Source organism: Trematomus bernacchii, unplaced genomic scaffold, assembly GCF_902827165.1.
Source record: "Trematomus bernacchii unplaced genomic scaffold, fTreBer1.1, whole genome shotgun sequence".
NCBI classification, from domain to species: Eukaryota; Metazoa; Chordata; class Actinopteri; order Perciformes; family Nototheniidae; genus Trematomus; species Trematomus bernacchii.
Window position 1 is genome coordinate 4,606,582 of NW_022987778.1, and position 25,465 is coordinate 4,632,046.

The window sequence follows — 25,465 nt, forward strand, 5'->3', positions numbered from 1 at the left end:
GTTATCATCACTGCATCTGAATCATCTGAACTGCTGAAATAATGATGAAGAAGAGGGGGTCATGTGGGCGTCAAGTTAAGGAGAGATGATGAGTAAGAAAAGTTTGAATGTTCCTGAATCACACACCTCCCACCCCAGTTCCCCCCCCCCCCCCCCCCCCCCCCCCCCCATGCACCGGTTGCATAACACCAAACTGTGTGTGTGTGTGTGTGGCAGCAGGCAGGTCTCCCTCAGTGCTGCTGTGGAGCTGTGAGGAGGAGGAGGAGGCGGTGGTCGTGTTATCGAGCGGCCCGGCGGTGGAAGTTGCGCTGCAGGGGAGGGACTTTCTTCCTGCAGTCGGTGGGTCGGGGGTTAGCTGCGGCTCGTACAGAAATGCCTCAGGCAGCAGCTTTTCAGACTCCAGCGAGCAGCAGCAGACGGACACATCCGAGTGGAAGATAAACCATCCTCCTCCTCCTCTTCTGCTTTCTCACCATCCCTCCTCACACTCCTCCCTATCTTCCGGGGGGAGTGTGGACTCCATCCCCGGGATAGAGAGCCCGGACCGGCACCGGTGCCATTGTATGGAGAGAGGCGCCTGAAGAAGGGAGAGCGGTGGAGTTGGTCTATCCCCCTCCTCCTCCTCTTCCTCCTCCTCCTCCTCCTTCTTCTTCCCTACTGCACCAAAAGAAAACTCCGGGTAAGAAATGCGTGTTCACTCAGCTGCAATACTGCTCCGTGCGCAACATGCAACATGCATCATGGCGAGACTTGGCACTTGCATGCGTATTTTTCTCCCCTGCTTTTGTATTGTTAGAGAAGGGATTTAATTAAAGCATGAAGCATTAGCTGAGGCAGACGGGGTGGCTTTTTTATTTTGGCACAACGTTTCCTAATCCGCGACTTCAATCGTTTCTCTTAGGCGATTTAAATATTGTTTCGCATCGCAGCTCCACCTGAGCTTTAGGAGCAGGTTATCGGCTATGGGAGCTTTGTTCAGGGGGGGAAAGTAAAGATAGGAAACATAACACCAGGGTGCAGGAACTGTCATTTCAGCACCACTCTGCTGAACTCTAACTGTGGCCTTACAAAAAACTTAGTGCAGGTTTGATGAGCAGCTTTAAGGATGTGGGAAAGTCAGGGTCAGCCAGGTTTGTGTTTGCAGGATAGACCCTTAGGCTAAGGGTTTGAATAAGACTGGGTATTACTTAAGGGTCAAGGATACAGAGTGTAGTAGGTTTTACAGAGTGTAAAGCTCAATAAATAAAATCAACTTAACTGTAAGATGGTGTTGCTACCATGTACCAGGATCAGACTTTTTACAACACCTAATTTTGCTGAAAATGTTTATCTCCAACAGTTGTGTAAGAACCTTGCGTATAATGTAGTCTGATTAGTGTTTAGAAAGACCTGACTTGGTTTCCAGGTCAAAACCACGTATTTGTATGTATTCGTTATGCTCTTAAGGAGTATTTTATGCAATTGTTTACAAAGTCAAGAAAACAGGAAATGCAGTGCGAATGATTGAAACGTAGATCTCTCCCATTGTCAAACTGGGGTTGTGGTTTAGTTTGATCAACACAAGTCTCTTTAAGCATTTCAATCATCTGAATAGATCTTGGTTTAAATGACTCACAACTAACGCGTTATGCAACCTGTGACAAGGGGTCGTGAGAAGACATTGATTTGCTTTAAAGGGTCACTATAGCCATAAAAGGTTGTGAGTCATTATCTCAGTGCTTTTGATCCGTGCTAATTCGATGAAATGTTTAGTAAAGCTCAAGAGAGTTTGTCCTTTGTTGCGTTCGGTTAGCAAAATAATCAGTCCGCCTATGACGAATTCAGAGGTTTTTAGATTCTGCGACTTTCTGAGCTGGTTGTGGTCCAATTTCCTGAAACTAAAGTTGACTGATTGTCCGTCTAACACTTTCTTGGCTTTGTAGACGTCCTGTTTCCCCCTGAATACCCACACTCATAATATGTATACATTTGACCTCTTGGCTCCCTTTCTGTGTTCCATCTAAAAAATGAACCGCTGTGTACTAATTACCAGGAGAGCTTTCTACATCAATTCACAGTGTAAAGATGTGTGGGAGTTGCCTTCTGGTCCTTTAAGCTGTGGTTAATTGAAGCACATTCAGAGTCCTCTTTGCTTCAGACATTTCAAACTAAAGAACAACACATTTTTTTAACATGATGCCAAAAGTCTGAGTCCTCTCCGGCTCCTCGAGTGTGTTCCCCGGAGCTTTCTAATGGTAATGGAAGTCTGTTTGAAGTGACTTGGCAATAGAGGTAAAATATCCTGGTGTGTGTGTGTGTGTGTTTTTGTGTGTGTGTCTCACTGGGAATCTCGCCTCCTCCCCGGCGTGAAATACGACCTGCTCAGAATTCAATCCCTTCTCCAGCACTTGCAATCATCTCAGCCATTCGTTTAACTCTCTTTCTCGCTCTGTCATTGGCTTCCCCTGCTTCCACACACAAACACACACATACACACCACACACACACACACACAGCTTCCCCCTCCGTGTGTCCTTGTTGAACTCATAAGAAAAGTGTTATTACATTTAGTAAACTGAGAGCACTTTGATGAACCCCTGAGATGTGGCTCTGTGATTCTACTGTAGCGGCTGTCTGCCGTTATTAAAAAAGCCTCTCTCCTCCCATCGACCTGGCTTACACCTTCATTTATCGCCTCTAATATTTCCAGAATGGATCATGTAATGGATTGCCTCAGTTTATGGAGGAGGCGTGTGGTCAGAGCAGTGTGCTGCCAAATGCAGCTACAGCTCACTTCTCCTGGAGATGCCTCGAACGCAGCAGGCTGGGGAGCAATCGTAAAATAAAATATGGCACGATGAATCATATTTATGAGAGAGAAGTTAGCAGAAACTGTTGTTTATATCCTCTTCTACATCTGTATTGTAAATATGTAGCTAGATCTGGTTGCCTTAGAGTGGCTCTGGCCAAAGATAAGAAAAAACAAATGAATTACATGCATATCTAATCGGTTTAATCCAAATAAAATCCAAAGTGCAAAATTGATCATTAGTTATTTTACAGGGGGTTATGTACCACTCTATGTCTTGGCTTGGAGCGATCTCCAGCCATTAGTCGTGTAAAAGTCGAGCTTGAGAGATGCTAGTAGGCAGATGTTGTTACCTTTGAGTTTCCACTCTTCATGCTAAGCTACAGAAGCTAACCATCAACCGGCTCCACTTCATATTTACCATACAGACATTAGAGTGGTATTGATTTTCTCATTTTACTCTTGGCAAGAAAAAAAAAAGTGCATTTCTCAAAATGTCCTTTAAATTATTCCCAATTCCCAAAGTTGCTCATCTCATATGGCTGAAAATACTGTTTTGATTTCAAATACACAGTCTCTAAATACAGCACATATTCAGTACATGTGTGTGTTCCAGTAATTTTCAATATCTGTGTAAGCAAGCATGATAAATAGTTTGTAATAACACTTCAGTTTCAACAGCCGCACCACAGCAGGCAACCAGCTCTGGGCCTGATGCTCATGTTCAGGTTCCTATTTGTATGTTGTGTCTCTACTGTGACATGTCTCCATGCTTTAATGTTCAAAAAGCTCTTTATTTTTCTCGTACTGCCTGTGCTGCAGCACCTCTTTCCACCCTCTGTCTGAAACCAGAGCGCTGCTCTGATTGGTTAGCTGGCCGGCTCTGGTTGGGATTTTAGCCTTTGCAGACCATTAACATGCACACAAATCTATAGAACACACTACATGAAAGGCAAAACCCCCCAAAGCACAATAGGGCTTAATACATTTCCTTCTGTCCAATTTCTGATTTGATCATTTCCGAGTAAAGATTAACCTAAGTAGAAGAGTTGAAACATAAAAAACTGTTACTGTCCCAATACATTTGTATCTGACTGCAGATACTTAATAGTTAATCAATAAAGCAGTGGCTTGGTTTCAAATCACTGCTCTTCCCTACTTTGGAGAGTTTAAGCTTCCATCCAGCTTGAATGGACCTTTTTCCCAAACATTAAATTGGGTCTGACAGATTCTTTTGAAGCACTAAGTGCTTTTCCTGTCCTGTATTAGCCTAATTGTCAGGTTGGTAATCTACTGTACTAAGTAGTAGGTCTAATGAGTTTGACACTAAAGCTCCAGGAAGACATTAAAAATGGCAAAAGTGATGACAAATCATTGGCCAAGTCCATCCAGGTGTGGAAATAAATGGGAAACTGAGGAATTTCTTAAACTACTTTTCTGATTGTAGTCGGATGCAACCATGTGTGAAACCATGAAGAAGCTGATTCTGAATAATAACACACAGTCAATTAAACCAAACAATTAATCTATTTACATTTTTCTGATTAAATTGTGTTGTAATGCTTTATTTAGTCAGCAGGCCTTTTACCGTAAGCTGATCCCAAACTGCAGAAAGAGCTTTTCTCCCTCTCTGGCAAAGAAGAAAAGAAAATATTTAACGGGCAGATTTTTGGAAACAAATCAAATTCCCGTTGTTCGAGTTGTTTAAGTAGCACTCTCCTGAATAAAGAAAGAGGGGAAATTATGCTCTGCTTGCTGTCACACTCAAGAACAACACTTCTGTTCACTTCATTTTCTGTTAAATTGATTTGCAGACATCATCTTTTGACAAAGAAAATTCAAGTGCCTTTGCTCTTTTCATTGTTACGTTATCATACAATTAAAAGTATAAAGAAAGCGTAATCAGACAGTATGAAGATGACTTTTGTAGGGGCAGGTACAATAAGACTGTAAATAAAAAAAGTGCCATGTGTGGAATAAAGAAATTAACAAAAATAACTTTGGTGTTCGGATCTGATCTTTTGCTGTTTCTCCAAAACCGATCTACACACTACATTTGATGAAGAATGACTCCTATATTTCAGAGACATCATTCAGATCAACTTCAAATATAACCTTCTTAGCCCAAGTAAAAATAAAAATGTTATCCAATTAAGTGCGATGGTTAAAGTGATTGCAATGTTGTTCATGGTCCCATGCAGTGGATTAACTTCCTCTAGGCCACCATAAGAAATGTTTTGTAATGATTGACATTTCTTTGCACCTGTTGGATGGATTGATTTGATATCCAATGTATGCATTCATGATACATAACTTCTATGTTTAATTAATAACTCTTCTATGTATTGACTCAAGTCGCAATATGTTGCTTAACCTAAAGTATTATTGTTGCCTGAACAGGTTGTGAACTTCAGGGACTCACACAGTTTCTCTTATCGCTTGTTTTGCTGGACATTCATAGTAAAACACAAATAACATCTTTTAGTAAGATAACATACCAACCACTGTATGAGAATATGTTTATGCAGTTACAATGACTTAACGTCAGTGTAGTAGCATTGTCATTGCGACTATGCTAGCATGCATAGCATTTTCCTCAAAGCTAGCATGTCTGTAGCCTCCTTATTGAATGTCCTTTGCAGCTACTTCAGCATTAACGTGTGTGTTTCAGTACATTCGCTACACTTTTAGCAGCCTTTAGAAGTTGAATGTTTGCGTTCAGGGTTTGTTGTTCTAACTCTGAGTGATTGAGCGGATTAGCCGCATCGTGCTGGCGCCATCGCTGACATTTAAAAGCCGGCGCCAGCTACTTCCACTTACCCATGCACCAAGAGCTGTCCAAACCAGGAAGTCAAAATGAAGCTGGCATGGAAGCTGTAGATGTGTGAGGAGGGAGGACAGAGAGAGAGACAGATTGCTGTGTCGTGTTATATCTGGACATTTCACAGCGAGCAGCAGTGAGGCAGTCCATTTCATTATGAGTCATTGGGTGAGAAGAAAAGTAGATTGATCAGTTGTTTGGAGAGCGAGCTGACATGCACATGACCCGGCCCCCCTCCTTCCTCTTCTTCTTCTTCTTCTTCTTCTTGTTTTTCATTTCCCAGCTGCTCTCTGTTTCCTTATTCTTTATCAACACAGATACTAACTTCTTCTTTATTTTCCTGCATCACTTATTTCGATGATCAAATTATTGTGTCGCATTTGTCCTTCTCCTTTCTTCTATTACCCCTTTTTCTCTCTATGTGTGTCCATCTGTATGTGAGGGTGTGTGTGTGGACATAAATCAATGTGTCTGTTCTTATTGATCAGACCTGTTTAAAGTTTTGCAGAGGGAATTTCTTGTTGTCTTTGTTCTGGCTGTTAGCGGCTCTGGCATATTTACATCCAGTCTGAGCTGATTTCTGAACAGGTGCGTTGGTTTTGCTGTTCGTGCCGGAGCTGCTTTACGTTCAGCCGGAGACACGGAGGGGGCGGACTGTCACATTGATTTCTGTTGGCGACCCTGCAGAAACCAAGGAAACAAATACTCTATTTCCAATGAGATACATGGGTCTGACTTACACACTCAGTCTGGACAAAGAGCAGTATTATGCTAGCATGAGGGATTACTGCTTCTGAAGTTAGAAAAACACACAGTTTACTAAATCCACTGCTGTCTACCATCCTGGCTTTATAACAACAGGTGGACCTGCATCAAGCTGTTAGCAGGAGGAAAAGCCGAGCTCTTGGCAATCATTTTTGTTATGTAAGAGGATTATCTTTCACTCAGGTGTAGAAGACACAAGGTACCAAAACCAAAAATAGAAATGAGATGGAGAGAGGTTTAACATGTTCAATTTCTATCTGAATTAAAGGTGGGGTAGGTAAGTTTGAGAAACCGGCTCGAGATACACTTTTTGTTATATTCCATGGAATGCTCTTAACATCCCGATAGCAATGAATATCTCAAGTGCTTTGACAAAAAATCCATTAAAAAAAGTCATCTGTGGAAGCCGTGGTACTGTAAAAAGCACGACCAATCATTTTAGCCGGCCCGGCTAAAATAACTGGATGGCCTACCTGCCTGTCAGCCTTCCATCTGTGCACAAACTTATCTCGTGCCCTCATTGGTCATGTGCGCGTGCGTGTGTGTTGGAGGAGGGGCTCTGTAAGGAAGTGGCAGATTTTTTCCGGTTGTGTATTTTCAAATTCTAGCGCACTCGAGCCGGTTTCTCCAAAATTACCTAGCCCACCTTTAAGGATTAAGACCCCTTTTAAAAACAGAATGAGAACATATTCTTTTAATCATTACTGATCATAACAAATGTTTTTTTTTTATGTATATTGGGACCCCAGAAAAAAGCACTTTATGGCAACAAATGGGGATCCAAATAACCAAATAAAAAATAAAATAAAAGCCCTGTTTGATCAACAACCTTTACTGCAAGTCTAAGCTGGTTATTTGATGTGACAGTCCATACTGCTTCAATTGTGTAAGACATTGTATTTCAATCGATTTAGAATTATGTGAACACAAGGCAGAGTTTTTTTGCAGGAAGAAATAAGCTTTCCTCTGAACTATATTGAACTAGTTTGGTCAATTTTCAGATATAAACCTGACTTTTCAACCTGTAATGCAGAAGAAAAATATTTGTCTTGTTTTGGCATTTTAGTTTTGTGCATGAAAGGTTGACTATGAAATGTCCCCTGTGTTATTTTGCCTTCAACAGCCTTATTACAGTTCTGGAAAATGTCACAAGCTCTCTTTGAAATCATTACTCACATGCCACTTACTCATCACGGCCTGTTTTGCAAGCTGACATCGCAACAAGATATTCATTTTATTCATATCTCAGTAATTAAAACATCCTCAACACAAACTGCTCTTTATGCGCACTGGAGCAAGACGTTGTTTCAGGCTTTATGAGGAATGTTATTAGGCACAGCACTTCTTAAGCAGCAGTGAGATACATCTGAAGAGATTTGAGATCATGTGGGCTTGATGATGACACTTCAGTGGGAAAGCTTTCATGCAAATGTTCACCTTTCCTTTCACAGCCGTGTTTTAATGAGCTGTTAGCCAAAAGGAAAGTCTTGAATCTAAAAGAGAAAAGATTACTCATCAGACTATTGATGAATGTGGGAGAGAAACTCACTCTAGAGGCAACTTTGGGATTTTAGCTTTTACAGACCATTAACATGCACAAACACCTATACCACAAAGGAAATGTTGTGTCTCGTCAAATGTGTTAGTTATGTTTATGTATTTTGTCTGTCATTTCCTGTTTTATTTTTATTTACCTCTAGTTTTACCTGTTTTCTTCCTCCCCCTGTGTGTTTTTCCCGCCATCATCAGTGTCTGCCCCGCCCCTGATTGTTTCCACCTGTTCCCACTCACCTCATGTTTAAATAGTCCTGTCTCTCCCCTGTCCTGTGTCAGTTCGTCTTGTTTCTTTCCCCAAATGGTCATGCCAAGCCTCAGCTCTGAAAGGATCGCTTTCACTCATGTCAGGTTTTGTTAAAGGTCCCATGTCATGGCCATTTCTACTGATCATATTTCCATTGTTGAGGTCTACTAAAATAGATTTAAATTGTGCAATTTTCAAAAATCACATTGGTTTCTCATCCAGCATCTCTGTATAGTATGTGTATTCACCAGGTATTCACTCTCTGTCCTAAACGGCTTCTTGGAGCTCCTGCCCCCCCCCCCCCCTCCCTGTGAGCCCAGTGTGCTCTGGTCGGGACGTTGCGAGGCTCGCTGCTGCGAGGAGCGGACAGGTTTCCGGGTCGGCGATACAGCGAGAACAAGCGAAACTCATCCAGAGCACACACAAACACTCACAGCCGAAGTAAAAACAATAAGTGTGGCTTGATATTGAGTAAGAAAAAGGTTTATAACGCTGTGAGAATGGGTCTGCGGAGAGCATTTCTCCACGATTCCAACTCGTCTATTACCAACGTTCAGGGAGCTCTATGCAAGTTAGCCAAGGGATCCTGGTGTGTGAGGTGCTCCGCGGATTGGTCCATTTGGGCCAATCCGGTCATTTGTTGTTGATTTGGGTGTTCACACGTCACAGAACCCAGGAAGAAAACAATGGAAAATGAGAAATCTCCAACGAGGCGTTCTGGGGCAGCATAGACAGATATTTTCTGTGTTAGAGTTTTACTCGCTACAGGGTGTACTTTGAGGGTTTTTGACTCTGCAGACCGTTTACATGCATACAAACCTTCATAACACACAAGGGGACGGGTAATAAGCGGAAAAGCATGACATGGGCCCTTTAAGACCTCTTTTTGTTATGCTAGTTTTTTCCTCCTTGGGAGCGCCTTTTGTTATTTCCACCACCTACTCTGTTAAGAGGGATTACCTGCACTGTGAAAAATAAATATACCTTTTTTTATATTCAAGACTTTGTCTCTGGGTCGTGCATTTGGGTTCATCAGTTTGTGTCGAGGTCCTGACAGGAAAGGGAAAACCCCAAAAGGCACAATAGGTTCCCTTTAACACACTATCTGAAACACTTCTGCTCATGTGCTTTGTCTGTGCCTATGCTCATGTATGTTTTCTTTTAATGCCATCAACCTGTCTGGGACTGCAGATGAAAAATGCATGTGCATTGTCCCTTATTAGATATATAAATACAAGAAAGAAAGATGCTATTTGTTAGTTGATGATAGTGGAAATGGGGAAAGAGAAGGTGGAAGGCAGCAGCAAAGTTCACATCCTAAATTATATTATTTTCTATCAGAAGAAAGTATCATATGCATCTTTTTTATGATTGACAACTCAAACAATATCTGCTTTTGTAACAAAAGTGTGAGATTTGAGTATGATTGCACTTTGTTGACTGAGCTCATGATGTCCAAATCCTCCATGGCACTGAACTGAAACAGACTTTTCAAAATGAGTGTGCCTTGTGTTTTAAAATACATTGCTTTTCTAGGCATGTTAGACTTCTTTGTGAGTATTCTGCTATCTTAAGCCCGCTGAAGCGCCCACGCTGCCTCATTGTTATTTACTAAATCTGTCTTGCCTTGTTCTCTTTTATCTCTCTTTGTCTCTTGTGTACTTCCCTCCCCATCTTTGATATTTGTTCTTTTCTTCTTCTCCCTTCTTCTAAACCTCCTCAAACCTCAAATGTTAAGCCAGTCCAAGCTGATGCTGAGTTTTTTTGGGGGGGGGGGGGGGGGGGGGGGGTGTTGTTGGTGGTCACATATCCCTCCCTGTGAGAGATTCCCATGCTTTTCTACGGGCACACTAGCAGCTGTCAGTGGCCCTGCACTGCGTCAGCCACTTTAATTGGCCCGCATGGCTGTGGTCCGCAAAGCGCTCAGCATAATTGCGTTTACAAAACCCCCCGCCAGCCCCCCCTCCAGTCTTCTTTCTATATCATTAGTGTAATGCTCTCTTTTCCCTCGAGATATGGGGATATTCCAACAAGTGTAGGGAGCAGGAGGGGAGGTTGGGCGGAGGAATGAGTCACACATGCCAGCGCCCAAAGTCTTTTTATATTTTGCACTTTGCGGAGGAAGAGAGCTGCGCAGGAAGATGTGGTTCGGTTTAGTCTTTAAAAAACAGCCTCTGCTGCTTCTTACAATCATTGTGTTGTCTCAAGCTGTGTACCGTAAGCAGAAGTAGGGAAGTGATTAAATGTATGTTTCATCCCAGCAGTAAGATTAGAAACTATAGTATGTCTTCACAATACACACACATTCAATCTATGCTGCTGTTAAAAGGTCAGTAGTCAGATTTGTAGAATATAATAATAATAATAATAATAATAATAAAGCTTTATTTATATAGCATTTTTCATACAACACATGCATCTCAATGTGCTTTACAAAATGAAACATCACAAGGTAAAAACAAACAACAAGAAATTCTCCCCAGACCATCCGTCAAGAACCCCACAGGTACATTCAGTCAAATACAACATTTTATCAGGTTAACAGACACAAGGAGGTAAAAATAGAATGAAATAAATAATGGTTTCTCTCTGACAGAAGACACAAGACAACTGAATTGATGCAACAATATAATATGAGAGAGACAGGTTCATCTCTAACAGCCCTTGCTGTTTCAGACAAATTACTGTGTATGCTTATCATCCAGGAAAAATAAGTAGTAGGCTATAATGTTGCCGTACACACAGTTAACATCTTAGGAAGGATGATAGATGTATGAAGTCTTACAGTTCACAACATGTTGTCTGTTTAAAAGGGTTTGGGGAGTTTTACTGCATAAAAAAGCTATATAACATTTTGAAGGCTCCAGAGTGAGCAGGAAGTCTGATACATTGGCTCAAGTGATGTCCTTTAAGTGATGTCAGCGTCAGTAGAGATTAAAGTCTAAACATTTAAATATGAAAATAAATCTCGGGAGCCGAGAGAGTGAGCTTAATGGACATCTGTAGCGGATCTTTACATAAGGCAAGCAGTTAGAGGCTACTAGCATTACTCCCCCTGAATCCCTGACAAACTATCAGCAGTCGAGTTGCATTGTGGGTGATAAAGGCACCAGGTTTTAATGAGGAACAAGAATGCATGGGGGAACAAAATAATATATTTGTCTTGATCGTTTTTATCATCCAGTCCAATGTGAATCCAACAATGTTAGCTACGTGAAATGCTAATTTGCTGGAGTACACTTTTAGACCAATGCCAACGATCTTACATTAACCTTAACCAGGCATTTTTATTGTCTAAATCGCATGTGTCAAACTCAAGGCCCGGGGGCCAAATCAGGCCCTTGGTGGTTTTAATTTCGGCCCGCAGGATAATTTCTAATTACTATTAGATCTGGCCCGCCGGTATATTGCACGCACACCTTCACTCAATCCTGAGGGTTTCCTCCGCTCAGAGCCTGACCCCAAACATTGATGAACTTGCACCCAAGAGGAGATGCCAAGTATCTGGCTTGAACTAGCATCACGGAGCCGCAAACTGAGTTTCAATGGATGTTTCCTTCTGCACTTTTGTTCTTGCGACAACAGGGCATGTTTGGTTTGTTCTTTGAGGGAAATAGTTTTTTTGAAGCTGTTGTTGGCCTGTGGAAAAATGTACTCATAATAAATGACTCTGATGTTTAATGTCTAATGTTTAATGTTGTTTTTATAGGCAATAATTTAAGCTTTGTTAGTTCCAGGTTTAATATGTGCAATAAGTTCATTTCAATACGTTTTGCAATAAACATTGAACCAGTCCGGCCCTCGACTAGTACCGATTTTTTTATTTTGGCCCACTGTGTATTTGAGTTTGACACCCCTGGTCTAAACCTAACCAAACCACAACCAGAAAACCCTCACCCTTCCCTTGTTGTGCATGCATGTTATTGTGCATGTTCCCATCCTGTAATGTATCTGAAGCAGCAGGATGTCAGGAGTCGTTAGCTTCCCACGGCATCGCCCTGTGGCCAAAAGCAGTTCAATTTAGCCGTGTTTACTGAGATGCATGTTGAAAGCATAGATTAGAAGGTTAAAACATTTCGGTTTTTTAAAAGCTGTTGCTAATACTTAGTATTAAAACGTTATTTAATTATTCTGCAAAACATAATTTATTGTTGTAATTGTAGCTTAATATTCAATGTTTTTTAGAGGAAAGTCACCCAAATGTCATTATGGATGAAGTTTTCTGTTATATTTTATAAGGTACAGTTTTTTTTAAGACCAAATCTTTCTTGTGGTAGGCTATCTGACATTAAAGGCCACTTGAACATATTGTTGTTTTGATGTTTTTCCAGGCTGGCTGCAGCACCATGTCCTCCGCTGAAAGTGGGGATCTATCAGGCTACCATCTGAGCGGTGAGTAGTTTCAGCTTATTTGTCTCTTTCTGCATTGTGTCCTTGTGTCGGTTAATGCATATTGTTTGATCCACATTGTTGTAAATCAGTGAGTGTGTGTATCAGACTAGAGAGACGAGGCTGTGTGTACCTTAGCTTCTGCTCTCAGGTTGCTTTACAGCTATTGCCCTTTTTTAAACAAGCTGCACAACTCCTCTGACCTGCTCTCCTGCTGAAAGCCAGCAAAGTTACAACACATTTTGACTTGCCCTATAATTGGCTTATGTCTTGTGTTAAAAAGCAGAGATAAAGCTGTCAGTCTCCTCCCACAGAAGCAATTTATCTTAAGTCAGCTCGACACAGGCTCGCAATCTTTCTCTTAAACGCAACATGATGCTCTGACGTTTAATTCAGAGAGACTTTTCAATTTGTCACCTTCTCCCGAACTATTACATCAAACGTCATGCATCCCTTAAACTCCTCCAGTCATCTCAATGCTCAGTGTAAAATAACAAGACCTGACTGCGCTCAGTGATTGTGAGTTTTCAGTGCTGTAGAAGTATTTATATCCTTTGTTTGAGTAAAAGTACAGCTAGGTTAATGTTAACATGTTCCATTTTAAGTAGAAGTACTACATTCAAAATCTAACTTAATTAAGAGTGCTTAAAGTGTAAACATTTAAAAGTACTCATTCTGCAGAAAAAAAAAACCCTCCATATGTGAATAAAACAAGGTAAGATGACATTATAAGATTATCAAGTATAATTTTACTGTTGCAGACAACATTTGTTTCACACATTATTCATGTTTAGGACATTCTTTCTTAACTTTTTGTGATATATATGATAGTTTAACTTTTGTCTAACTCAAACAGTTTTTCCACTGGTTTGATGGATGCATTATGTTAAAAGTTTATCACGTCCGCTAAATATAGCAGAGGAAAAATACACAATTTCCCTTTGAAGTGAAGTACAGTAGAAGTATAAAGGAGCATAAAATGGAAATACTCATGTAAACTACACATATTTAAAAAGTGTAAGTACTATAGTTGAGTAAATGTACTTACAAATGTACTATTTTCCACCACTGTTTTTGAGTTTGTGAAGACTCCTACTTGTGTCTTTATATAAAAAGTTTCTTCCAACTTTCTACACTGCGTTTCTCCCAACTGTCAACCAGTGATCAAACTCCCCCATCAAATATTTAGTTATGGGGCCAAACATGATCTTTTATTGATGAAATGGTAATAAGGATCACTTATTTTGTGTTTTTGTTTCAGTGGTGCGTCACCCGCACGGCTGGGAGGTAGGGATCTACGTGGTGGGCTTCTTGGTGCTGCTGTGCGTTGCCGGGATCAACATCTGGAAGTTGTGGAAATCTGGAACCTTCCCTGCTCCGTCCCCTTTCCCCAACTTTGACTATCGATACCTGCAAGAAAAATATGGAACGTCCTTCTCAGAAGTCAGACAAAAGGTGCATGCTCGTCTGAAAAAAAACATCTCATGCTTTTAGAGAAATCAATTTCTGACTTCTTCATCCCTTACTTTTCTCCTTTCTGAAGCGAGTGGCTGCCAACAACCACCGGCGGACCTCCACCACCTCCAGCCGCAAACCCAGCCTGGCGTTTGGGGAGACCCCGGACGTCCTGAGGGACCTGGGCCAGCTGGAGCTGATGAGCCGCGAGCTGGACCCCTCCGGCCTGGCCCAGCTGAACCGCTCCATCTCCACCGACTCGCTCAGCTCCATCTCCTCCATCGCCAACAACTTCGGCCATGACTTCACGGTGGGCCAGCTGGAGGTGACGCTGGAGTTTGAGCCATCCAGGCCGCCGGGCCAGGGGGCGGGGCTTCTGCACGTCACCCTGCACCAGGGCAAAGACCTGCTGGAGAGGGAGGAGGGAGACTTCCCCGGCTGCTTCATCAGAGTCTCCCTGGGACCAGACGAGATCAACCTGGGAGTCACAAGGGTGAGGTGGCTGTGGGCTTTTGGGTCGAATGTGTTTGTAGGAGCCAAAATGCTGTGGTAGCCTGTGTTTATAGTTATAATATCTTCATTATTTGTTAACACCACACACACACTTGTAATGGGTTGTTTGTTTGTCACATGGGTGTGGTTAATGGTATTTAGGACACCTGGTGTATGTAGAGGTTTGGTAGCATGACAATGGGGGTGAGCTTAGCTCTGATATCTTTTGTTGACCGTATGATTCTGTTTGTTTATTGTTTTGATTTACAATATTAAATATCCTTAAAACGTTGAGTTCAGTACAGACTTTATTATTTATACGCGTCACAACAATGAGTGAAGTTTAGCCTCAGAGCGGCCGTATTCCATGGGAATATAGCCGCCACAGTGTTTGTACTGGAATGAAAAGGAGAACCACTGAACAGGCATTGTTTGTTTTTTTTCATTATGTAAAGGCTTTGAGCACGGAAATAGTAGTTTACACACAATTAGTGGACCAGCATTGTCTTCTAAAAGGTTTGATCCCATACAACAAAATTGCATTTTGTGGAAAATGTATTTACCTAAACAAACACTGTACTTTCAGCCAGGAGACAGTGTGAAGCCAAAAGTCAATGTTCAGTGATTAGGATACACACAAATAGTGTTGGATATTAATACCAAACTTAATGGTTATCCATCTATTACTTCTACAGATCTTTCAATCTGGACCAAAGTAGTGGAGAAAACCATCCATACGCTATCCTCGCTAAAAGGGACTTGGGAAAACAATCTAAAACTAAAATATTTTACTTTCACAGTGAAAACTTTCAGTCGTGATCCTCCGGTCTGACGGTGAGCCTACTTCATTTGTTTGAGTGGAGAGACCCCTGGGAGCGGGATGTCGTCAGAGAGACTGTTTTCTCATCAGGAGGAGATGTGATTGATTTTAGAATTCACTCAGTCTGGCATGTCACCTGTAACCTGCGTTAAACTGCAGTTTAGATTACAATGATATGTATAATACATGGTCTACTGTCACATAAAGATTCTTGGTTTTTGATTTGTTCTTATTTAACTTAGCTCTAAATGTTTAAAATTATGCTGCTAGTCACAAAACCATGCTTTCTGTATGTATAGAAACCCAATATGTAGCATATTTAGGTAAAACATCTAACAAAAAATACTTGTGGTAAATGACTCTTACTACTTATCATCATTTGAATCACTCATTTCGACACATTTCATTTTTACAATGTATTTTATGATTAAATAATTATTGAACTGCCTTTTGTTCTTTAATTTCAGCCGTTAAATTGATATTAAAATGTCATGAAGAATTTGTAATTCATTGTACTGCATCAGTTAGATTTGTGTCTTTTCTGAAGCATTTTCTAACTGCTTTTTAGCCATGACTCATTTTGCTCAATTTGACATTTTTTAGCTCTGTTTTTGCAAGGGCTGATTCTGTGAGAACAGCACCATCTACAGGCCTGGCATATGTACTACAGCGTTTCCAGCGCTTTCGAACGGCAATGGCCGTGGCTGTCTCCTCCTGATTGGTGGAGTTGGCCCAATAGCCGTAGCGCCACCGTCCTGACGTCAGGACAGTGTTCAAATCTGGATCAGTTTTTATCAGATCCGTTGCAGCCCCTTTTTTAGAGATTTGGGTATGGAGGAAAATAGAGAGGGTTGTGTTTTCTGACACTTGGTGAGTTCCCTGGAACACCGGGGACACATATTCATGTATAAAAGACGTACAAAAGTGCATTTTGCATGATAGGTCCCCTTTAAGTCAAGAAATGTCTTGGTGATTTTTGTCTTCAAAAGCAGTTACACTTTAACCACAAGGATGGTTTACAATAACCATGAGTATTTCTCTTCTAATAATGCATAATTTCTAACGACGATTCTTTGATCTCTGGTTGCTACTTCTCTTGGTATTCTCCACTGAAACATGTTCATAAAAAGCTTGAATCTGACATTAGGTGACCTTCTCTCAGGAACAGAGAGCTCACAGTCCTCCATCTGCTCCACCTGCCACTCCCCTGCTGCTCGTAGTGAGACGCCGCCAGAAAATGCTCTAATTCCTGCCTCGCTGCGAGTCCTCTTCATCGTGTGAATGTTGTAGTTTACAGGCCGACAGCACACAGACTCACCAAGGCAGCAGGAGAGGACTCTTTAAAGTAGAGACACTACATACCGATATACACCTGAACATCAGCAGGAGAGGACTCTTTAAAGTAGAGACACTACACACCGATATACACCTGAACATCAGCAGGAGAGGACTCTTTAAAGTAGAGACACTACATACCGATATACACCTGAACATCAGCTGGAGAGGACTCTTTAAAGTAGAGACACTACATACCGATATACACCTGAACATCAGCTGGAGAGGACTCTTTAAAGTAGAGACACTACATACCGATATACACCTGAACATCAGCAGGAGAGGACTCTTTAAAGTAGAGACACTACATACCGATATACACCTGAACATCAGCAGGAGAGGACTCTTTAAAGTAGAGACACTACAGTACATACCGATATACACCTGAACATCAGCAGGAGAGGACTCTTTAAAGTAGAGACACTACATACCGATATACACCTGAACATCAGCAGGAGAGGACTCTTTAAAGTAGAGACACTACATACCGATATACACCTGAACATCAGCAGGAGAGGACTCTTTAAAGTAGAGTTTCTGCAGGTAATGCATATGTAGAGTTTGAATCTTAAAGCTTTATATTTGCTCAGTGAGACGTAGCTCTGGAGCATGTTGGGATGTCGTGTTAATGCTTCCAGGCGGGGTGTAATAATATTGGAAGCAGCGCCTTTTGTGGCTCCCTCTTTAATATGTCGACGAGTGGGGAAGACCAAAGAAATGCTGACATCAGCTTATCTCGCCCTTATGGTCAAGCCAGCCTCTCCCTCTCTCTTTCTCTCTCTCTCTCTCTCTCTCTCTCTCTCTCTCTCTCTCTCTCTCTCTCTCTCTCTCTCTCTCTCTGTTTTTCTTGTCACTGTTTGTTTGCTCTTCACCCTCTTTATCACTCCCTCTTTCTTCCCATTTCCCCTATTCTCTATTTTCTTCCCATTGATTAGCTTTCACTGCTACTTGCCCTTTGTTTTGCCTGTGATAATGTGGATGCCACTCTCCCTTCATTCTCCCTTCCTCTGTCTACATGACACACATACACACACACACACACACACACACACACACACACACACACACACACACACACACACACACACACACACACACACACACACACACACACACACACACACACACACACACACACACACTCACGCTAGTCTCTGTCTGAGATTGTATTGCCTCATTTTCACCCAGCACATCACCATTCTTATCCCCCCTGAGCGATAAGCCTCAGTGCAGACACATAAGACATATTGTGGATGGAGAGCATGTCTGTACGCTGCGCGCTCAGAGAGATACAGCCTTCTTCCGATGCTTTATATCTTAGCGTACATATTTGTACAGCAGAATTAGCTTTTCTAGTATTCTGAAGGTGTTGCATGTACGATTATGGTGCTATTCATCTTTTTGTTATGAGGCGCAATTCAAGGTCGGCCTCTCGGGCTGATCTGCACCCTGCGCTCTGAATTCGGAATCATTTTATTGTATAAGGAGGTCTATTTTTATCAAAAACAACTCCACACATCCAGCTTTTATTTTCTCTTTCTGTATTTCACTATATTTGTTTTAAAGTATAGTTTTTAGCAGAAATGTTCTTCTTTGTATTTTACACTTCGAGAACAACCATGGTATGAAACATAGCTATTATTAAAGCCACTCTACTCTACACGTTTAGTTATTGCCTGGTTACTTCCGACCCTCCATTCAGAGTCGCTTTAAAGTAAGAAGCCCTGAAAACAGCCTTAGCATCACATCCAATGCTCATTCACCAGCCAAAAGTAGACATGGTATACCCTGCTGGCCTTAAACATGTCTTATTGATTTTAAGAAAAAGTTGTAGTTTGGCTGCTAAGAAATTAAATGGAATTGTACAAAATATTCAGTTTCCACATGGTTTTGAAGCTGTAAGACTAAAAAAACAACACAAATGTTGTCTTCAATTTTACAGTATCCAGTATATGTGTTAGCAGCAGAGTGGAGGAATGTGTTTGGAAATGTGTCATGGTGTGAAAAGTATCCGCCAGGACCTTGCACCTTAAATGTACTCCATGAACTCAATGAAAGCAATTCAGACACTACATTTTGATCAAGGAACTTAGAAAAGCGGAAATGTTACTCATTATGTCAGACATTCTTCTGGTAAACTTTTGTATACATTTTTTATACACAATATACATTTTGCATATTTGGTTTATTGTTTCTCCTGATTTTGACCTCAGTGCAATTCAATTCGACTCTAAAAAGAAAGCATTTTTACCCGACCAAATTACCCAGAATTTTTTTTCCAGCCGAGATAATTTGTTTTTTATTGCCCAGATTGATCCAGTTCAAATTGTATTAGACCAGAGGCCTGTACTACGCATCCAGTTCAACATACCCTGGATATGTTTGAGTTACCCGGCTTACCTAATCCAAAACAAACGCACTCTCGCTAAGCGGTCCTACGACGCTGGTTATCAACTCGTTAACTCAAGTCAGCTTTGCCCTATCTAGTTATGTGCGCGTTCACATAAAAGGGGCGGGGTTAGCAACATTTGACCAATCACAAACATGGACAAGCGTACTGACAGCGCAGCGTCATACTTCCTGAATGAAAAGAAAACTATAATATTAGACAAATATGAAGAAGTTAAACTTTAAACATCCATGACTTAAACACTTAAAAGCAACATAGTTGCACCTACGAGGTGAATACAGCTGGTAAAAAAAAGTGTTTGAATGCGTACATTAACAGGTTTATGATATCACTGCCCCGTCTAAGACACGAGTGGATCTGACTTTAATTACATTTGACTCGAGTGTCAACTTAATGTGTTGCTTAAAATAATACTTCTGCATACAGTATGTGACACTGAGTGTTGCACGGCCAGATACGGCTCAAGAAGCTGACTCAGATAAGGAAATATATGATACATTATGATATGATGTGATATGAATGATAATGGGACACATCGACGTCTGCACTCACAGTGCCGCGGACTGTACGTAATGTTACTTTGATCCGGTTACTTATGTTGTGGCAGATATTTAAGTAAGCTTTCTTAACGCTAATATTATAATAGTCAGATTGCTCTGAAGATGGGAGGGGATATTCTATTCATTTTCACGTTCACACAGTCAGTTGATTTTTGCCGGCCGTCTTTCCTGCAACGGCAATTTTTCTGTATTTCCTTGTAATATGACTTGATCGCTTTAAACTCCGCACACTGAGCTCTGATTGGTCAGCAGGCTTTCACTGAGTTGATCTCTTAGCCTGCAACCTAACCTGCTCCGGACCAGGTTGTGTATGTGAACGTGCACATAACTAGATAGGGCAAAGCTGACTTGAGTTAACGAGTTGATAACCAGCGTCGTAGGACCGCTTAGCGAGAGCGCGTTTGTTTTGGATTAGGTAAGCCGGGTAACTCAAACATATCCAGGTTATGTTGAACCGGCTTCGTAGTACAGGCCTCTGGCTAGCCGTTCAGCATAAGTTACCATGGAGATCTAGCCCGCTAAGAAGTGAACCAGCGTCGTAGGACCGGAAACCCAGAGTTTTCCCTGAAGTTAGCTCGCCAAGTGAAAATCCGGCTTCATAGTACAGGCCTCAGGCTTGCCGTTTTGTCCACAAAGTAATCACAGGTGCAACAAAAGCATCAACAGATTGTTTTATAAACAGCTCTGTTCAAATAAAAAAACGGTGCATACAATTAAGTTTGTGTTGCTTACAGCATTACAAATTGGTCTTTTTTTTAAAGAAAAAGAAATGATGCAAAATGACATTACTGAGATACCGCCAGTAGCTTTATGGGTTTATGTTGGCCTCCTTTGTATTAAGGGTGAGAACACACAGGGTGAAGGGTGAAATAACCCCTTTAAAAGTACTAATAGATATAAAAGTTTGATTTAAAGTCGGAAGTGGTGTGAGTCAGGAATAGAATAACAGATTTTAATGCCTACACAACATCTTCTTTTTCTAAGTTAAATTATTGCCTGATTCTTGTCATTCATCTTAAACAGTGATTTATGTGCAAGAGTTTTAATTACATCTGTGTTGATTTGTGATAATAATAAGTAGCAATCAACTTACTGAAACTCAGATGACCTCCCTTTAAAAGTCAAATATCTGGGAGGTGAATCTAACAAGTAATACATATATACATTCTAACATTTGAATCATTTTTTGCCTCTCACAGATCCAGGCGAATGCATACACAGTGCTTTTTGACGAGCACTTCTCCATCCCCATGGACTCGTCCCTGCTGGAGGAGTACAGTCTGCGTTGTGCCGCCTTCGGTATCGATGCTGAGGAGAGAAACATCAGTGCGGGGGTGGCAGATCTCAAACTGTCCGACCTGGACCTGACCATCAGACCGTTCAACGCCTGGCTCTACCTTCAGGATGTCAACAAGGTGAGTTTAAAACAAATGGCATTAGTATGATGGTACCATGTACTTGTATATAGATACTTCTTGCACTATTTCTATTTTATTTGTATTTACTTGCACTATTTTATCTGTTTTATTTGTTCTATGTCATATATGTTGCACTGTTGGAGGAGCCTGTGTGACCTAAGTTTTTCATTGCCATATCTACACTGTAGCTAATGTACACATTTCCATAAAGCCTTGAATTGAATGGAATGATTACAGATCATCTAATTGTGTCTATATTCCAGTATGACATGTTCTGCTTTTACAAAAAAAATAGCTTTGAGGTGTGTGAGAGCCCCATGCTGGACATTCAGCAAAACTACAAGTTGAATGCAATAAATAAGAAGCTAAGCTGTATCCCAAACAGAACTGATCTACCAGTTCACTCTCTCTGTTGAGATCAATCGACTGCAAACAACCTTGCAGGATCATTTAAGTCCTTACAAAGACTCCATCAACCTCATTAACAAAATGACTTTTTCACTCACTTTATTTAAATCAGGAACAGTATCCATGGCCTGCAGTATGGCAAGGGAAATATTAAAGTTCTGTAACATGTTTAATTATCATAAATACTACATTAAGCAATTTTGAAAAGCTATTAAACCTTGCTTCATTAAAACTGCATTTAGATAATGCGCAATAAAACAATTCAACAGATAATACGGATCATTAAAATAAGCACATTTCATTACATTTCCTAACAATTACATTGTAGAATAAAAAAAAAAACGTAGATAACTAAATTAAACATACACATGAAATGTTATATAATCTCTGCCATGCTCTTGTGACTCGCAGGCCGTGGATGCCGTCGGGGAGATCCTGTTGTCTCTCAGTTATCTGCCGACAGCAGAGCGCCTCACGGTGGTCGTGGCAAAGTGCAAAAACCTGCAGTGGACAAACAGCAAGAACACTGCAGGTTTGCCGGTTTTCTGTGTGTGATTTTGCCCTTTTTTGTAAATATGGATGAATGGGAACTACCTGAGTAATGGTTACACTTTGTATGAACTATAAATAAATCTGTCTGTCTTTAAATACATTTTTTAAACCACTCATAACCTTTGATTAATAACATTGAACACACATTCAGCAGTAACATACACTTAATGTAATCTCCCAGAGGATACATTTATTTATATCCAGACAGGCAGATAGGACTTAAATGACGTGTTTATCACATTAAATGTCCAGATTAGTGCCACATTTTACAGATAAAGGTCACTCACATTATCATCTCCAGAGCTAAGTGTGTCTACAACACTGTGCTTCTAATTGATTGTTCTTTAATGAGCAGTGTTTTATTGTGTGTGTGTGTGTGTGTGTGTGTGTGTGTGTGTGTGTGTGTGTGTGTGTGTGTGTGTGTGTGTGTGTGTGTGTGTGTGTGTGTGTGTGTGTGTGTGTGTGTGTGTGTGTGTGTGTGTGTTGTGTGTGTGTGTGTGTAAGTTTTAGAAGCTTTAGATGCACTCCTAATCATATATGTGCACTCTCGTTATCAGATCCGTTTGTCAAAGTGTATCTCCTGCAAGACGGCAAGAAGATCAGTAAGAAGAAGACCTCCACCAAACGGGACGACACAAACCCAATCTTCAACGAAGCCATGATCTTCTCTGTGCCCTCCCTCGTCCTGCAGGTGATATTGCACCATGATTACATTTTATTAATCTCCAAGAGGAATTCAGGTCATGGAAAAAGATTAAAATGTGATAACAAGAACAGAATAATAAACCAGCAATGAAAATAGATATCTCACAACAGTTATTCAATTATTTAAAAAAAAAAGCATGAACCGTTGTGTGGTTACAATACAGGTGGTTTGCACATGCAGCTGACAAAAGCCAAAAACAAGAGAGAACATTTTATCTCAAAAGAGGTATTTGTAAAAAAGGACATACCTGAAATAAGGACATTACGACATTATAGATCGGTATATTTTTGTGTCATTGTGCTCAAAACTTAAGCAATGTGAAACATAATCTTATATACTATAATAATACAATAAAGCAAAATTAGAACAGATACAGAATGAGTACCAGGACTAAAGCCGCTCAAAAGGTCCACAGAGCGATGTGCTCAAAGTTCAAATTAGCGATGTGCTCAAAGTTCAAATTATTCTAACTTTGACCTCGACTCCTGCTTTTTTGAATACTTGAGTATTCAGGCAGAGGGTAGTAGACCTAAATCCTTAGAGCAGTAAATATAAGTATTAATATAAGCATGAAAACATTGTTTAAGTTTTCCTGCTCTTAAAAAGTGTATTTTGAAAGCATGGATTAATCTATTAATGATTTCAAGCATTAGGATATTACTGCTCTTACACTTCTGGCTATTAACTAAATGAGCCAAACAGTAATATAATTAAATGCACATAAAAGATGATGCGATTAAATGCCAAAAACAATAAGAAATAGCAAATATTGTTAATACACATTCAACCAACTCCATAAAGATCACACTGCAGAGAAGCTGCTGAGTCATGCTTACACAGCAGCTTGTGTAACCGTGTTGTTCTGTTTGCAGGAGCTCTCCCTCAGGGTGACGGTGGCCGAGGCCACAGACGACGGCCGGGGCGAGAACCTGGGTCACGTGATCATCGGCCCCGAGGCCAGCGGGATGGGCATCACCCACTGGAAACAGATGCTCGCCACGCTGAGGAAGCCCGTGTCTATGTGGCACCCTCTGCGCAGGATCTAGGCCTCACACACACACACACACACACACACACACACACACACACACACACACACACACACACACACACACACACACACACACACACACACACACACACACACACACACACACACACACACACACACACACACACACACACACACAACCTGTTTCAAGTAAAAACACTTGCTTCTTCACCTCTCCCCTTATTGGGTGCCAGGCGGTTTCATGTTTTAGTAAGATAAGAGCTTTGTGAGTATCGAATTGGAGTAAACAGCTTATCTTCATGTGAGGGGGAGGAATCTGAAAAAGCCAGTGTTTGACTCTGAACAGGGTGTTTTTATGGATCCATGGATCAATTATACACATATCTTTCCTTAGTATTCTGCTGTATTCTGGCCTGGGTGCATTATGGGTAAGGCTGGCATTTAAGAAGCAGCATTGCATATTCCAAATACAAGTGCAAATCCCAAATTTCACAATAAAAGTAATTCGTTTTTGTCTTACTCCCCTTGGATTGATAATCGAGCTGAATCTCAATCTAAAAAAACAGCAGAGGAGACATGAGAAGTGGATATCTATTAAATTCTCAAAAATCCAGATTTGAATATCCTATAGCGTGGACTTTGATGTGAATTTTAATTATTGAAAGGAGCCCAGCCTAGGCAGACGTAACCCCCTCTCTGCATGGTGCCTACTCTGGTTGTAGCCTTTTATAGTGAGCGACTGGACAGTGGAATTAAATCTCCTCTCTTTCAGGAAAACACTCATTTGTCTTTTCAAACCAGTCATTGATTGCGCCTCCTTGATTGATTTCGTAGCGGTTTTTGAGCCGAGCTAGCTCTATTGGATTTGCTTGTGTCATTTGTTGATAGTGAGATTGACAAATAATAGAGGTTTTGGTAGTTTTTTTTGGTTTGGTATGTATATTATTGTGCTTTTGAAAAAAATAAAATCCAGGTACTCTTATCCAGGTGAAATAATTGTAATTTGTAGCAGTTGTTACAGGGTGGCCAAATCAGATGTAATCAGCATTTAAATATAAGTTTACATTGTTCTATCTTTCCCATGATTAATGCAATACAACTTGCATACGCATAATTAACAGTGTAAATTGTGTACTTCAACATTATTCTCAATGTCTTTTAATTACTCAAAATCTGGGTGCAACTCATCTTTTTCATAGTATTACAACTTTATTAGACTCCAAGGTCATTTCCACAACACTCTATTTAACACTAATGTTGTTGCTGAATTAATATCAAAACACCTCTGGGAATTTAACTTGTGATGTAAAGTATACTAACCCTTTTAAATGGGTTTACAGTTCCTTTTGTCTCAGAGGAAACACCTTGATATTCTGAATTAATCTGTTGTTGTTTTTCACCAGGCACTTGTCACACTCATTTAAGCTTTCGTCATTAAGCTAGCTGCAAACGTCTCATTAGCACTGAGGGCTAACCTGGTTAAAACCCATAGGTGCCACTTTGTAGTTTTAAGCCTGAATGGTAATATTGTAAAAAGTGTTGCTATTTAAATGATGATAGAGTGACAGGGGTCTTGTAAAAGTCAAAATCTCAAGGTAGCTTTAGTTATCTGAGATATTCTCTACAACATTGTGCAATAGTGCTGTTTTATTGTAACTTCCGAATGTGAAATATCATCTGAAATATCTGCTAAAAGCATCATCAGCCTTTCGCACTGTTGTGATATTTGTTTT

General features: G+C 40.7%; 1 protein-coding gene across 2 annotated transcripts; it reads left to right on the top strand.

The window, feature by feature from the left end:
- Window positions 1–222: 222 nt before the first annotated feature.
- Window positions 223–23,819, top strand: syt12 (synaptotagmin XII). 2 transcript variants are annotated; one of them, XM_034149116.1, is made up of 8 exons: window positions 223–679; window positions 12,507–12,567; window positions 13,826–14,019; window positions 14,108–14,512; window positions 20,836–21,051; window positions 21,874–22,009; window positions 22,572–22,705; window positions 23,593–23,819. In XM_034149116.1, exons 2-8 carry the CDS (start codon window positions 12,522–12,524, stop codon window positions 23,764–23,766), a joined length of 1,305 nt encoding a protein of 434 aa, XP_034005007.1. In that variant the 5' UTR covers window positions 223–679; window positions 12,507–12,521; the 3' UTR covers window positions 23,767–23,819. The 2 variants fall into 2 exon arrangements, with proteins under 2 accessions (XP_034005007.1, XP_034005008.1); XM_034149117.1 differs by having other exon boundaries at window positions 21,874–21,994.
- The last annotated feature ends 1,646 nt before the right edge of the window (window positions 23,820–25,465 follow it).